Below are 16,310 nucleotides of genomic sequence, written 5' to 3' on the forward strand. Positions count from 1 at the left end.
TTTCAGACTTTACTGGCCTCTAGTGGTTCTTTGAAATTTGCCCACATCTTCTCTTGTTACTCCTGTGTGACACAAAAAAAGCCGGGTAAAAGTCAAGCTCTTTCACCCTAATCCTGCCAAAGCAAAGCCCACGTTTGAAAGAGCACAGTGTTGTCCGTCTGCTCTTAAGTAGTTTTTTACTATTTCAGCACAAGAGTTTCGTGTGTTCTTGGACCGAGGTGTAAGCCTTGAGGAAGATGTGGAGAGTTGCTAAGACTGGTTTGTTAGAAATGCGTGCTAAAATAATGCATTGCATTCTCAGAAAGAGCATAAAACATGTGCTCTCTTGCCTCTACAAGTTTCCCAAACCCCAAGCAAGACAGAAAAGGCTTTCCTTTTTTTTTCCCCCCTCTCCCATGTACTGTAGGATGCAGGTAGTTGTTTAAGTTACAAATGTTTTCAAATATAATGTGACTGTTACGTATACAACTGCGTGCACTGACATTTTTCAGTCGTTGCTTGTGCAGCAGTATGAACCCCTCCCATTCTAGCTATAAGAGGGGCTAACGGTATCAAGACAGGTTCTCACCTACCCTAACGACTAGGAATGGTGAAAGGGAAAGCAGGGTTAAAGTTGAGGAAAGGGAGACTGAACTGCTTGATGGGGTAAGGTGGGCAGTGCTGGGATCTTGATGAGAGCCTGGGGAACGGGAAACTATTTATAGGAGGTGATGTTGAGCTGGTGGTGAGGCAGAGTGGTGGTTGCTGCAGCTTGCTTCCTCCTGGTTAAAGGACACCATAAATAAAGGGAAAATGCTTCCACAACATATACCATGCTGGCAAGGGCCACACATTGGTTTTGACACCTATTCCCCAGATCTCTGCTCCTCTACAGCCTTGGATACTCTGCAGCATTTCATAACTTCGCTCCCTAGACCTTTTTAATGACATTTTGCCTGTTTTTGAGGTAGGCACTAAGTTGCTGGCACTGGCCTGCAAGATGCAGAGACCTAAGGAGCAGGGCTCAGCAGTGCTCCCGATCGTCTGAAATGGTAACGCTTCAACCTAACGGGGGCTTGTTTGTTTGCTTTAAACAACGGGCTGTGTTACTTCTTGGGCAGAAAATATTTTTAGTCTAATGACTTACGCGCCTCCCCCCGGGTACCACAGCAACACACGCTACCCGCCGCCATCTCAAGCCAAGCTCGGGCCGCCGCCGTCAAGCAGGAGGAGGCGGGCCGCGCCGGCCGGCCCTAGCCCGGCCCCTCATGTCGGCGCAGGCGGGGAAGCGCCGCGGCACCGGCGCTGCCGCTTCCTACCCCCTTCCTGCCTCTTCCCCCGTGGTGCCGGCCGCGCTCAGGCCTCGATCGCAACGCCAGGGTGGTGAGGGCGGGCGGCGGCGGAGCCGGAGCAGGGGGGCCTGCAGCCTGCCGGGTGTCGGTGCGCAGCGCCTCGGGGACGACCCGAGGGCGCCGGGGTTGGGGGCTGCTGCCGGTCGGGCAATGCTGGCACCCGGGTCGGGTTCGTTTGGGGGCCGGGCGGCTCCGTCTCGGTTTCCGCTGTAGATCCGAGGTGCTTTTCGCCCATTAGCCCAGCTGGGCAGATAACACTGAGTCTGAGCGTCATCTCTCTCTCCGCCGACTGAACAGGGAACTGCATCGGCTGGGATCCGCCTCTGGAAACGCTGGATAGGTGGGATGAATCCAGGCCTCCCTGCTATCCCAGCCTGCTGAACAGCGACTAATTAATACTGCTTCAGCCTGCGCTGACTTGGAGGTAAGAAACATTGAAACCAGCCCACCACTATAGCTCCTGTGCCTTTGCTGCTCTTCAGAGCATCTCAGTCCTTTTGGTAACATGCAGCCTCGCAGTTTGTCCCTGGGCTGTGTCCCACAGGCAGCTGAGGCTTAAAAAATGAAGGGCATTACTTACGCAGTTAAATAGGAGCCTGGCAGTAAAACTGATAGCGTTGGCTTTTAGAAAGGAAACAGGCAAATGCGTAAATGTCAACTACCTGATTAGAACTAAGACATAATCACTTTCCTCTCCTTCTCTCCCCATATTACCTGCCTGTGAGACAGACTCGGTAGGTTAAACTAAAATGAGAAATAAAATTTGATGTAGGAATATAGTAACAAAACTTTGTCTTAGAACTACTTGATAATAATACCACTAAGTCCTCTTTTGGAAGGATACGTTTTGCCATAGCTGATGGGTATACCTGCAGCAGCTCAGTGCTGTAACAGAGCATACAGGATGACAACTGAGAATTGATAAATATATTGGAAGAACCACTGTCACACAGGTCTGTGTGATACAGGTGAAGAAGGTTCTCTTGTGGGTTGACTGGACATCCTGTTGGTTACAGAAGGTTGTTTGGGACGCACACCGATTGAGATGGCTGTCAGTAGCCACAGCAGAGCAGGCTGGGTGTTTTTATCCAGGTGGATCACCTTCCTCACCTTAGTACCACAATCTGTTTATGTTGGGCAGGCCCAGAGTGCCTCTGCTGTTTGTGGAGGAAGATTATGGAGCAGAGCAGTATGGACATGGTTGCTCTTGGGTGTTAGGAGATGGTGTTGGCTTGATTTGAGGGGAACTTAAAAGTCTTGTATCCCAGTCTGTGGCTGAAATGAAGGCTTTTACCTAAGCAGGGCCAGAAGCCCATGACTCTCAGATGAGATGTATTGCTCTCTGTCTTAAGGTTTGGGTCCTCAGATGATCTGGTAACATTGCCATTGTTTGTCTTCAGCCCCTGTTGTGTAAGGGCACGGGGACTGCACTGAAGGTGGTGTAGATTGTGATGGAGGTGCCTCAATTTGACTGTCTTGTATGCTAGCTTATGTGTAGGAGTTAGTATCCACACTGTAAAAGAGATTAACTGGTGCTATTTGTGGCCTGCTTTCAGTGTGACTCTGTCCCTTGCTGTGGTACTTGTGTGCTTTCTAGTTAAGCCTAAAAAATCAAAAGGACAGATTTCAGGTTAGAATGTTATAGTCTGTGAGTTGTGGTAGGCTGCAGGTGCCACACTTCAGAAACCTTAAAATGTTTGCCAAAACCAGATGAACAATAAATTTGAGTTAATCTTTGGGCAGTTAACCTAGTCTTAGTGCTTAGTTATAACAAGGGTCACTTAACAATAGGAAGGTCTTTGGTAATGACTGAAGGCCTTAATAGCAGATTTTTTTTTTCTTAAAATCCTAGGGAACTGTTTAACTTGAAATCTTAGTTAAATGTTGCATTCATTCAGATCTTTGGGTATTGAGTTCTTCAGTTAGCTTAAACAGTAACTTGTTTCTTAAGAATTTTCAGCAAACATAGAAATAATGCAGCATAAAAAGCTATTCGTAGTCATTCAGGGATCTCCTGTCTTCTCTTCAAAACAAAGCACCAGTCAGGTAGATGGAAGTTAAACAGCTTGGAGCTGTTAATATAAAATGAAATTGTACTTTTAGTAAATATGACTGTGGCAAATACAAGAACTAAGTCTTGCATCTCTTTAGTGGGGAAATTAAATATGTATTTTGAAATCACTTATGGAAGGTTTGAGGATTCTTGTCTTCTGGCTCCTGTGCATTTTAATTACCTAGATGTTGTGGTGTTCTATAGGCTTCTCTGTTCAAAGTGATTCCTGTGTAATATCAGTTTTTGTGTTTTTCATTCCTTGTGTTGAAGAACTGAGTGGAGCAGAGAGAGGGGGCCAACCGTGACATTGCATCCAATGTAACTAGATTATTTCTTTTTGTAACCCTTCTAGTGTAAACAAATCATATCAATCATGGCAGCAGACTCTATGGAAATTGATGATGCTTTGTATAGGTAAGAATATCAGATTTTTAACCGTTGCTCTTGACTTACAACATGTTTGCATGCGGTAATGTGAAAGACAAGGCTTGAAAATGCTGTCTGCTGCTGAGGAGGTAAAAGTGTGTGCACTTGTGCTGCTGTGTTCATCTTCTTATAAGGCAAAACCCCCAAAGTGTTCAGCAAATGAAATAGAACCCACTTCTTTGCAAAGTTAGTGGTGAGAACTGACTGAATTGATACATTTCCTCATTCTGTAAAACTGTAACTGTTTCTTTATTGGTCTCGTAGCGGGTGTGTTATGGCCATTATTAGTATTAGAACAGTAAAAAGCATAGGTAAATACTATGTAGTTGTTCAAAGTTCCAATGCTATCAATAATGTGTGCTTTTTGGAAAACAGGAATAATACTTCTCCTGTTTGTAATAGGGATTTTCTTTATGTATTCAGCTTGTTTCCCCTTTGACAAGGTAGATATTCCTCTCTTGTTCCTTGTCTTTTGCTGCCTTCTTTTTGTACGTTATGTAATTTAGCTCCTTCGTAATTTCATTTATTCCTCAGTCTTTAACATACTTCTCTGTCCTCATGAAATGTCATCAGTATCTCTCTTATCCTCCAAACTTCAACCTACTGGGTTTTTTGGTGTTGGTTTGGTGTTTGTTTGGTTTGGGTTTTTTTGGTAGATTTGAAAAAAACCCCACATTTATTTTCTATTTATTTTCTTATTATTACTGTTGTTTTAATTTGTTAGCTGGGAGTGGCTTGAAATCATTTGGCATGGCAATAGTTCAGAGACCCTGTATTGGAACAAATGGTATCCCTAGGATAACGTTGTGGATGAAAAGCTTTTACTTTATTATTAAAATATATATATATATATATACACACACATAAATTTAAAAACCAAATACTTACATGCTGAACAAACGAGGCTTGTTTTTAATTAAGCTTAATGTGTTATATGTGTCATTTTACATTTTGGCATTTGTCTTATGAAAGTCATGCTATTCCTTGGTGAGAAAGGCAGTATTTAGAATGGTTTAAGTTTGATTGTATGGGTGAGTGTATAGGTTCCAGAGCTCAGGTTCTGACTCAAAAAGCTGCTGCACTCTCTGGTTTGAAAATTTCTGATAAAGAAGTTCTTTGGCTTGCTTATGTCTTCAGTAGTTAATTCCAAAAACCTACTATCCTGAAAAAGTCTTTACATGGATTTAAAAGAATTTCTCTTAACACCTCACACTGAAAAGGTCTGTGCTACATGCATTTCACTATTTGAATTGTGCATGCAAATATTACAATTGATATGCATTTATTTCCTAAAGCACTACACAGTTCAAATACACAAAAAGTTACCTCCTCAGTGGCTTGTTGAACAGAGGACTGGTAAATAGAACCGTGCACATGTCACTAGTGACACACATCTGCAGAAATTGGTGTGGTGGATTAGAAACTAACTGGGATGATAGAATAACTGAAAATACTTGAACGTTTTTTGGAAATGACTGGGGATTCTTGACTTGCTTTCATGTGCTCTTGACTTATTTGTATCTTGCTTTGATCTGAATTCATCTTTGCTATAGTCGCCAGAGGTATGTTCTTGGAGACACGGCAATGCAGAAGATGGCTCAGTCCCATGTATTCCTGAGCGGTATAGGTGGCCTTGGTGTGGAGATTGGTAAGTTAGGTAACATTTATTTAAGCATTCACATGTATATGTAAACATACTGTCCCAAAATACTTATAAAGCTTATTATAGATTTAATAAGCATGTCTGAAGTATCTGAGTGAATTTATATGTGTTTTCTCTAGGAAACTTTTTACTAGAATATAATTTCACTTTTTACTTTAAAATGTGCTTCAAAGGGCCAGATTGCTTTACACAAAATTGTGTTTATTGAGTGAGGGTTGAGGGCGGATAATCCAACTTATTCCTTTTGACATCAGCATCAGTGACTGTAACACAAAAGCAGCTATAACCGAATGTAGGAACTGTGGGGTGGAAGGTAGGACAACAGATGCAGTTTGGTCAAGAGTGGAAAAATACCCCTTGTCCTATAACTGCCCCAGTGCTTTATATATTTAAGAGACTATAAAGACCCAGCTCCCTCAGTCTTTCCTCATAAGGGAGAACTCCCTTAATCATTTCCTCTCTCCAGCACTGTTTTTGAACTGAGGGGCCCAGAACTGGACACAATATTCCAGATGGGAACTGTGGGGTGGAAGGTAGGACAACAGATGCAGTTTGGTGAAAAATACATAACTGCCCCAGTGCAAGAGACTACTTAACAATTTCCGTTACTTTTTGTGAGCAAGACTTGTCTTGGCTGGTTCTTACATGGCTTATTACACTTCAGTTGGTTTTAATGGTACTCTGCACCAGATGCCAGAGGAGAGTCACGGAATTTTCCAGTTTATTGCCATTGGTGTCTCTGTAATCATGCCTGTGGGATGAGCAGCTGACAAATGACAAATGTAGAGAGACATTTTAACATTGGTTGTGCTATTCTGCTTTCAATGGTGCTGTAGAATGCGTAAGCTGAATGTAAAAGAGAAAAAACCTTTAAGATGTGAAGTTCTTAGCAACGGCATACTGTTATTGTCTACCCACGTAACTGTTCAATTAGAGATATGCAAGATGTCTGCAACAGTCCATCTCTCTGTTTTGTTTTGTTTTTTTCAGCCAAAAATATAATTCTGGCTGGAGTAAAGGTATGTAAAACAGTTCTGTCATTGGGTATTCTTGGGTGAGCAGGAGAAAAAGGGACAACACTACTATGCAGCTAATCTTAAATTTCTGAAACTGACTTTCAGTAGAGGGATTGCAAAGCATTTGAGGACCTGGGAGTGAAAATTTTAAATAATCTGGATGCTCAGGTGGTACAGTCAGACTCTCACAGTGATGTCCACTGCACTCTGAAATGCCTCATGTAATATTTTAGTCAGCTGCTGATCAGACGTTGAATCCTTTTGTATAAAATGGCCTCTCCTAAATGGATTGCTTTAAACTCGAAAGCCAAACTATTCAAAATGTTATCCTATTTTGTCATCCACCAGAATCCTTTTGTGTAGACATTAGAATGGTTGGACGTTTTAATCCAACAATTGCTTTTGTGCTGCTGGTATTAATTTTATTAGAGAAAAGCATTTTAAAACTCTTCCAATTGAGAAGAAAAAGAAATCTTGTTTATAATTTTGGGAATCCATTAATTTACAGATCGCCCTTTAATCACAGTGTGGCAGAAATCATCCTTATTATTTAAATGTTGTCATCACTGCTGGCTGGGAGGAGAATGCTTAGTGAAATGCGTGTTGCAGTGTGTTTCTCTCAAACAGTAAGCTTTCTTGGAAAAGAGGTTGGAGGAGCTTGTATACATGGAACAACTAAATCTTCTGTGGTGCTAGTCCTCCAGCATTTTATGTGGGGCTTAATCCATCCTTTTGGGTGCTATGACCATGTACACTTCTTCCAGTAAATGCTTTTTGCTAAACTTTCATAGGCTCTTACAGTTCATGACACCAAGCAGTGCACAAAATGGGATTTGGGGATCAACTTCTTCATCCATGAAGATGATATTAGCAGTCAAAGGAGCAGGTTGGTAAAGTCTTTGGAGTGAGGGAAGACTGAACTTGACTAGGAGTAACAGTTTAATCGGCCACAAAAATAACAGTTCATTGTCTAGGAGCTGCTGATACATATACTGCTGATACATATACAAATACTTCTTACATCCTTTCTCTGGAGTTACTGGCTTTGACTACAGTGCCCGGGTGGGTATTAGGGGAAGTCTAATTTAGGACTGGAGTTCTTAGTCAAATATCTCACTTCTTGAAGTTTGGAATTTGTAATGTAACTTTAATAGTAGGGGCCAGGGTGGATTTCTTCTTCAGGCTTCCTCAGCCATCTGGGTGAGACTAGAAAACAGTCATGATACCACGTGATCATGAGACCTGTGATACATTGGACAGAGTTTTTTTCCTCAAACCTTCTAGGAACTGAAGTATGAATAAATGAGTCAGTGATTGTTGCTAGGAGACCTCCTGAGGGGCTCTCCTAGGGCATGTCTGGTATGAAATTCTGTATTGAAAATACAATTTTGTAGATGCATGAAAAATCTTGAAAGTTGCTGTTCTTTCAGGGCTGAGGCTACACTTCATCGCATTGCAGAACTCAATCCGTATGTCCATGTAGCAGCATCAGTTGTGCCACTAGATGAAACCACAGATCTGTCTTTTCTAAAGCAGTACCAGGTATGTCGCTCTTAAGGCTGTTGTATGTGGTATTTTTCTCACAGCAAACAGCTTAGATTTATTTTTTTTAATATAATAAAATGAAAATTAACCAAAGTATATTTTAAAATGATGTAAAGAAAGAAGCAGATCTCATATTTGGACTAAGGAAATTGCCATGCTTGTTTCTTCAAGGCTGAAACAGTGTGTTTGTGTTCCTAGCACTTTCTTATGCTACTTACTGTGGAATTTATTATGACAGTAAATAGCTAATAGATACTGCCATACAATTTTTGTTGTTGTTAGAAAGTGAAATTGTGACTTTTTTTGCAGCTACAGAGTACAGATATTCTGCATATATGTTGTGTGCTGTATTCCAGGTGGTAGAAACTCAGGCTATATAATTAGAAAGATATTTATGCATGCATGTATCTATGAAATGTGAGCTCCTCTGTGCTGGAATGATGGTGTTTTCAATTGTTCAGTCAGCTGTCTCATGCTGGTGTGCATGGCTCAGTCTGAGCTGGAAGCTTTTACTGTGTGGCTTTTGGTTATACCCAAGCTCACCAAGTTTCTGAATGTCCCAGCTTTAATAAGCCATGTATAACTGAGTGGGATGCAGTGCACATGCTTTGTAACCCAATACTATCCTAAACTTTAAAAGAATGCTTGCAGAAATTGTATGTCTGCAGTTTGATGAGCATCAGTATGTGAAGCTTGTTCAGACTTCTCGGTGTGCACTGATGAGTATTATTTGTGTTTGTTTTGCTAAGTTTAGTCTTAAAATTCAAGATCTGCATTCTCCCTGAGATTACCTGTAACTGTTCTCATGACTGTTCTAATCAGGTTTTGAGTTTCATAGCTGCAGTAGAAAGAAAGTGAGAATTTGCTGTTCTTGCTCTTGCTTATCTGGTTTCCAGAACTTGTGGAGCAGTAACCATCTATTTTAATGTGTAATGAGAAAACTGACTCAAGACTGCTTTCTCTGTTATGTGTGTGGGAAAGGAATCAGAACACCTGACCAATTTACTGTTAGTACTGCTTTTTTTCATAGCCTGAAGATGTTGATTTCTTTTGGTGTCTTAGATATATTTCTGTTCTTCTTCGCAGTGTGTCATATTGACTGAAGTAAGCCTGCTGCTGCAGAAAAAGATTAATGACTTCTGTCATGCTCAACAGCCACCTATTAAGGTAATAGAAGTAAAAACATGAATAATCTGTACAGTGAGCATTCTGAGTCTCCAGCATGTTCTATCCAGAAATGGGGAAAGCTGGTTATGAGGTGTATAGTTCTATGCAGATAGCATGTTGATCAAGCAGTATGAGTTGTGGGAGTACAATACTCATACTTTGTACATATATCTGGTATTATCTGGGTACCAGCCTGGGTAACCATAGTTTGGTTCTTAACAACAACAGAAAATTTCTATGAAGAAATAGTTTTCACTGTTTACTTATAATAATTCTGAAAGAACATGCTAAGACCAAATGTAACAGTGGTAGAAATGGCAGTATTTCACTGTACGATTCTTGGGTTTTGTGTAGGGGTTCAGAAATGCTCATGCAGGTTCAAAGTCTGTCATGAAAGCTGTGCCATGTAGTCAGTGGCCTGGGTGCACCTGACAGGTTTGCATGATAGAAGGTAAACTGCTAGCCTTGGACAAGGTTGAATGAGAGAGGTCGGTCTTTTGGCTTGTGCTGCTTTAGGGATACTCATGGGTTTTACTTTCTCTTGTAGTTCATCAGTGCAGATGTATATGGAGTGTGTTCACGTTTGTTTTGTGACTTCGGTGATGAATTTGAAGTGCTGGACACAACGGGAGAGGAGCCAAAGGAGATCTTCATTTCAAATATAACGCAAGTAAGGGGTAGAAGTCACTGTGCTGCTTTATTTTTTTTCTTTATAATGACTTGTTATTGGCTCTGTGACCAAAAGGACTGAAAAAGTTATCATAGGTAACTCCTTTGTTATGACAGAACTAATGTGCTAAAAGTATTAGAGGCTGCAGTTTCAATAGGTGAAAAGCTATGTGTCTACAATAAAGCATGACTTCTTTACACAAGACACTTTCCTCATTGCTAACTTTGCCATTTTCACTTTTAGTCAAATCCTGGTATTGTCACTTGCCTTGAAAATCATCCACACATGCTTGAAACAGGGCAGTTCTTAACCTTTCGGGAAGTAAATGGAATGTCATGCTTAAATGGATCCACACACCAAATAACAGGTAAAATGTTGCTGACTCCTTTGCAAGGTATTTATTTTTTGGTCTGTTTTAGCTTGCTGTAATATAAGTTACTGTAGCCAGAGGAGTGCAGACCTCCAGTGAGCTTGCACAGAAAAATCTGCTTTTTGGTGCAGAGGTCTTCCTAGTGTTGTCTTGACTCCATTTCCATTTATTAAAGTCTTTCAAAGTCATCTTGCTGCTTAAGTGGCAGTGGAAACTCTCAGCTAGTGAAAACTGGTTGGCAGTCTCTGAAGCTACTGTCATTAGTTTGCTCATGAAACTCTTTTGTTTTTTGGAGGGTCCCATAATGCCTGTACTTTTATCATGGTTTTGGCCTAAATTAACACCGCTTTGTGTGTCACAGTTTGCCTTGTTTTTTGGGTGACAATGTAAGCATTCAGGGATGCCCTGACATCTGTTTCTAAGCATGCTTTTGAAGTGATTCTTATGATTTGTATTTACCCTGCTTTGGTCTGCATTATGCATGTCTCAAGGCATAGTACTTGCTTCCTTGTGGATGCTGGGTAATTGCTCAGTTCCCAGATCTGAATGCCTGTTTGTCTCAAGCAGAAGAGAGAGCAGGTGGGTGGGGGTTATTTTGTGGTCTGAGACAAAAACAGTACCCTTGAACATGGTTGAGTCTGTTTTCTCCAGACTCTTTTGTTTTGCTATTGCTGATGCTGTGTTCAGTTCTTCCTCTTTTCCTCTAAACACAGCTCTGCTTTTGGTTTCAGTTTTCCATGTGTTAACAATTTTTGTGTCTTCTTGCTTGATCTGAATGATGCTCCAGATGGTATAAGAGAAGGGTTTTGACTTAAATGCTTCAGCTGCCCTTCTTGTTTGCCTGTTGTTTCAGTCACGGGGTTGCAGTCCTAGTCTGAGCAGTGTAGTGGACTCTGCTGTGCACAGTCTAAACAAAACTAAGAGTGATTTAATTTTTGTTACAGAGCTGTGGTCATCAGAATTCTCGTTGTATCTGCTGCCACTTCAAAAAGCTTATTTCATAACGGATCATGTGAGACTAATACTTTAGTCCAGAAGCTGGCAAGGAGAGACAATCCTGTTAGGAGGATCAGCTGTGTTTATGCTTTCAAAGCAGGGTTGCACACTACAAAATTACAGCAAAAAAAGCACTGGAAAAAACACAATTTATTGTATACAGAATTGTAGCATCCAATGACACTTCTAATTGTCAGTCACTGTTTATTTTATTCTCTTTTCAGTGGTGTCACCTTATTCCTTCAGCATTGGTGATACGTCAGATATGGAGCCTTACTTACACGGAGGCATAGCTGTCCAAGTGAAGACACCCAAGATGTTTTACTTTGTAAGTGTGTGCTTGAGATAACCAGGATCTTGAGTGTTACTGGTATGAGTACTGGAAGCAGAGCTCAGCAGATACATGATTTAGTTACCCTGATTTGGGTTTACATTAATCTTACTGGATAAGAATAGTGGTACTGTTTTACTAAACCCTAGAGAACAGGAAATACTTCAATTATCTGCCAGTGTAGAGAGGGAAAAGAAAGTCATGGACAGCCTATTGTTGTACTTCTGGGGACTCCAAATATGGGATTTCTTGGTGGCGTTCTGAGAAGAAGAGACAGATGAGTTTGTATAAGATGGGTTGCAAGCTACATGGTGCTGTGTGCCTTCTTGGGCCTGCAGAAAGTAGATCCTGGCAGCCCTCAAACATGCTTCTAAAAAGCTGGGAGTGAGGACCAGCTGCTTCTGATCTGAGAATGCATAGCTCAGTATCTTGTCTCTGTGGAGCAGTAGCTGCTGCTTCTTGTTCTTCCTGAGTGGGGAAGTTCTGCAAGCACACATCCACGTTTTTATTGCCTAAAAAATCTCTGGTAGTTGACTTCAGAGCAGTTTGAAATGGGTCTTGCCACTAGGATGTGAAACATCTCTTTAACAATTTTTGTTTTGCAAAACTTGCAGTAGGTGTTTATTTTATGCAGCTTTGGTGACATTAATAATGGAGAGAGTAAGAGCAATGCTAGTAAGAAAGGATATTTGGTCTGTAGTCTTTCCAGGAGGAGTATTGATTTGTCAGGTAGCACTGACTGTTGTATCCTTAAGTGGGTTTGTTATCATGAATTCTGTTTTTCCAGGAACGGTTGGAGAAGCAGATAACAAATCCATTATGCCTTGTTGCAGATTTTAGCAAGCCTGAGGTAATTAGCATGTGGGGATTTGGGTGTAAGTGCTTTATTGTTAAAACTACATGGAATGTAATATGCAGCTTTATGTATAGAACAATATTATTTCCTAGCTCTGTTCTGTAGTAGTTAAATATGAGTGAGATATCAGTTTGTGTAGTCACACAGAATATACATTATAGTTTAGATCAATGTAGAGGTTTGTTATCCATGATTTGCACCAACATATTGAAATGCATGGCTCAGCCACCTCTGCTGTTTAAAATCTCCGTTTTTGATAAGTCTCTCATTCAAGGGAGTGTAAATTTTGCAAGTGACACAATGTTGTTTGGTTGATAAAAATCACACTGGCATCAAAGCTGTGATAATCATAAAAAGATGGTCATAGGTTGGTTAGAAACTGCAGTTTAAAGCGTAAGAATATTTTCTTTTACCTTTGAAAAAATGATTCAGAGTTATATTTAAAATCTGATTGGAATCTAGCAGTATTTACCTCTAGCACCGTTTTAGTTAAGTGTTAGGGACATGCAAGGTCTTGGGCTCATTAAAATCTTAAACTAAAAAAATGTTGATCTAATAATATTTTGGAGGCTTTTTTTGGGGGTAATGTAAGGTCTCACTTGCCTTTTCAGATTTTCTACTTTTTGACTCTTGATGGTGGGTTTTGATACTGATGTTTGGCAAAATGCAATGCATATTGGGGTCTAGTTAGAAGAAGATTACTGCATTTTTCAATTGCAGCACTAAATTCTTTTGGGAACTCTTTAGATGGATTTAGTTTGAGTGCTGAATGTGTATGAAGTGCATTGCATTATGACTCAGTAATAATTCATAATCTCAGTTTGTAAAATCATGAGTGAAAGGTGTTTCAAAATAAATATTTAATGTTATTTAATTTTTGGTTTTTGAGTGGTATGGTTAAGAGATAAGGAAATGAAATGGTAACAGAAGAGTTCAAATAGTTGCTTTTGTTTCCTTCAGTTTTTGCAGCTGTTGTTGTCTTAACAGGCACCTTTGCAGATCCATGTTGCCATGCTTGCCTTGAACCACTTTCAGGAGAGCTTTGGTCGTGGACCAAATATTGGGTAATGCAGCAATCTTGTCTCTGCTAAGGCTTGAATCAGGGAGATCTCTCCATTTAGTGTAGTTATGGGTACCTTTAGTGCAGCAGGGTACCTTGTCTGTCTGGTACTTAATCAAAGGCATAGAAGTGAAAAGTTGAAATCTAGATGAAAAATGTTACCTAATGCATGTCTGGTTTGTAACAGGACTTTCCCAATATAGCAGTGGCACTTTCTGGGTCTAAATAGACAGAAAATGCTTTCGGAGGAAGTCCTGCTCTGTTTCAGCTTTTTCACATTGAGGGGTTAATATGGCAAAGTTGTTTCAATGTTTCGTGACTTATTCTGTATCTTACGGATTTAAAAAATACTCCAGAAGGTGTGAAGTATTTTTTATTTTCAGTATGTTTTTTTCAGATGTATTTCTTAATGCACATAATTGAGTTCAGCGAGACAAAATTACTTAAAAAGTATAAATCTTAAGACTGGACTTGCACATGGGCTTCTCCATTGAGACTCCTGTTCTTGAGCTAACTGTAACCTTCAGAAGTGCATATTTAATGCTCACTGTTAAAGCCAATATAAATTTCCAAACTCTTCCTACTGTATCCAGTGCCTTTTTTTGCCATTGTGTTTCTAGAAGGACTCTGGAATGGTTAAATGGTCATTATTGTTTCTACCCTTGTGTCCAGATGCCTCCAAGATGCTGAGGAAATGCTGAAAATAGCCATGTCTATAAGTGAAACACTGGAAAACAAAGTAAGTAAGGAACTGTAGTCATTATGACTAGTTTTTGATGCACTTGTTTACTTGCCTAAGGCCATGCTTTATTTGTTGGTTATTGTTCTGAACTTTGTATCCATCTTTAGATGGATCAGCTGGCTTTCTGAAGGCCAAGTGTGGATACAGAATCCATGTTTCAACATGGATTCAGATAAATGTTCAGCTGACATGAAGGGTGAATCCTGTGGCTATGTGAAGCCAGTGTTTAGATAAATGCATATTGGAAGTACATGGTATACAGTGGATCTGTCTTGGCTGGAAACATTTTTGCTAGTGAAAGAATTTATCTGTCTTATACTGGAGAACAGAATAATCTATGAAGCTGTCAAGCACTGACTTGCTCAATTGAGGGGATAAATCTGTTGTTGCTATGTCTTACTTTTCAGCCTCAGGTGAATGGAGATGTAGTGAAATGGCTGTCTAGGACTGCTCAGGGATTTCTAGCTCCTCTGGCTGCAGCAGTAGGTGGTGTTGCAAGCCAGGAAGTCTTGAAAGCAGTAACAGGAAAATTTTCTCCATTGCAGCAGTGGGTAAGGCTGTCTTTGGTTTTGGATCTTTCTTTTGACAGTGTTGTTATAAATGTATGGTTGATCATACACATATATGCTGTATGATCAGAGTAGCCTGAACAACTTCAATAATGGGGTAGGGGGGTGGAGAGGAGAGACTTGAGACTGAATTTAGGAAAAAATATAATGCTGTTGTGTCTACAATAAATGTGCAGCCAGTTTTGCTTAAGTTTTTGTATTTGGGATTCAGACATCACATTCTTTTTTTCCCTCACAAGCAAGGAAAGCACGGGCCTACCAGTGCGTGACTGTAAAGGTGTGAGGTAGTCCAGATGCCAGCTTAAGCTACTGTACATATGAGCAGTGCTTTCAGACTCTCAGAATAAGTGTCAGAATAAAGTTAGATTAAAAAGCTTCTTAGTCTAATTTGGAGGTGTGACATGCCTGTCGGAAGTCAAAAGCTTGCGGCTTACGATTCAGTGAGCTTTTTTCCCCTCTCTGACCAGGTGCTTTTTCCTGTCCACTAAAATTGTAAATTAGGAACTGAATGCTGTCTAGTCTTCCACTAACAGTAAAAACTTAATGCTTCTAAATTTCTAGACTCTGTTGTACATTGAAAATACTTACTTTGGTTTTCAAATGAAAATACCATGAATGACTTTCACAGGTTTTTACTGAGTCATTTTCTTTTATGTTTTACAGCTGTATATAGATATGTTAGACATAGTAGCACCTCTAGAAAAGATGGGATCTGAAGAATTTCTCCCACGGTAAATATACCTACAGTCTGCTGTTTTATGTACTGTTCAGATCTGAGTCTCAAGCAGGCATAGAAGAGGTCTTAGTTCAGTACTGTTTGCTGGAGGGACAGGTTTGGGGTTCAGAATGTGTGTCCTGTTTGAGTATGGGAGGAGTAGGAAATATAGGGGACTCACTCTGATTTTCTTAGTTCATGTCAAACTGCAGTCTGGCATCAATGATGATAAATGGTGATAAATGGCAACTTAGTAGTTTTCTATTTATGTCTCCTATACCTGCATAGGGGAGATAGGTATGATGCCTTGAGAGCTTGTATTGGAGACTCTCTGTGCCAGAAGCTGCATGATTTGAATATTTTCTTGGTGAGTATGACTGACACTTAGACTTTTCAAATGCTTTGTTGATACAGCTAATGTCCACTGTCTTCCAAATAATGAAAGCAGCCCTCATGATGTGTGCTGCTGCAGAATAAATGCTACAAAATTATAATGTGACTTGTCTATTATACTTGTCTTCATGGTGTTCACTTATGTTTCTGACTCTAAATGTTTTCCTTAGGTTGGCTGTGGAGCAATAGGCTGTGAAATGCTAAAAAACTTTGCACTCCTTGGTGTTGGTACTGGGCAAGACAAAGGATTGGTAAGTCACCTGCAACCTCACTTTGCTTATTAAAAAGTAACATGACAAGGAATAGTTAAATAATTAGACTACTCAAAAATGCTGAAAATCTCAGTTTTACTTCAGGCTAATATCTAGGCAGAGACTAAAATGGCCTCAGCATGGAGTGGAAGTAGT

The 16,310-nt window shown here is 40.3% G+C and overlaps 1 protein-coding gene and 1 long non-coding RNA gene across 2 annotated transcripts in view; one reads left to right on the plus strand and one right to left on the minus strand.

The window, feature by feature from the left end:
• The first annotated feature begins 1,556 nt into the window (after positions 1-1,556).
• Positions 1,557-16,310, plus strand: part of UBA6 (ubiquitin like modifier activating enzyme 6) — a 28,190-nt gene continuing 13,436 nt past the window's right edge. Inside the window, exons 1-17 of the mRNA XM_062620645.1 lie at positions 1,557-1,755; positions 3,737-3,798; positions 5,364-5,458; positions 6,464-6,492; positions 7,281-7,375; positions 7,920-8,031; positions 9,121-9,201; positions 9,749-9,871; positions 10,115-10,238; positions 11,462-11,565; positions 12,356-12,418; positions 13,412-13,488; positions 14,157-14,223; positions 14,634-14,777; positions 15,459-15,526; positions 15,799-15,877; positions 16,074-16,154. Coding sequence (XP_062476629.1) covers positions 3,758-3,798; positions 5,364-5,458; positions 6,464-6,492; positions 7,281-7,375; positions 7,920-8,031; positions 9,121-9,201; positions 9,749-9,871; positions 10,115-10,238; positions 11,462-11,565; positions 12,356-12,418; positions 13,412-13,488; positions 14,157-14,223; positions 14,634-14,777; positions 15,459-15,526; positions 15,799-15,877; positions 16,074-16,154 — 1,383 coding nt within the window. The 5' untranslated portion in view covers positions 1,557-1,755; positions 3,737-3,757. The remainder of the gene's footprint in view (positions 1,756-3,736; positions 3,799-5,363; positions 5,459-6,463; positions 6,493-7,280; positions 7,376-7,919; positions 8,032-9,120; positions 9,202-9,748; positions 9,872-10,114; positions 10,239-11,461; positions 11,566-12,355; positions 12,419-13,411; positions 13,489-14,156; positions 14,224-14,633; positions 14,778-15,458; positions 15,527-15,798; positions 15,878-16,073; positions 16,155-16,310) is intronic.
• On the minus strand, positions 13,973-15,979 carry LOC134164644 (uncharacterized). The gene is made up of 3 exons (XR_009965198.1): positions 15,893-15,979; positions 15,692-15,784; positions 13,973-14,211 (listed from the first exon to the last, which is right to left on the minus strand). It is a non-coding gene; the product is annotated as an uncharacterized LOC134164644 (long non-coding RNA).

This window comes from Pezoporus occidentalis, unplaced genomic scaffold (assembly GCF_034315485.1).
Source record: "Pezoporus occidentalis ecotype Australia unplaced genomic scaffold, CSIRO_AGI_Poc_V1 ctg222, whole genome shotgun sequence".
NCBI lineage: Eukaryota > Metazoa > Chordata > Aves > Psittaciformes > Psittacidae > Pezoporus > Pezoporus occidentalis.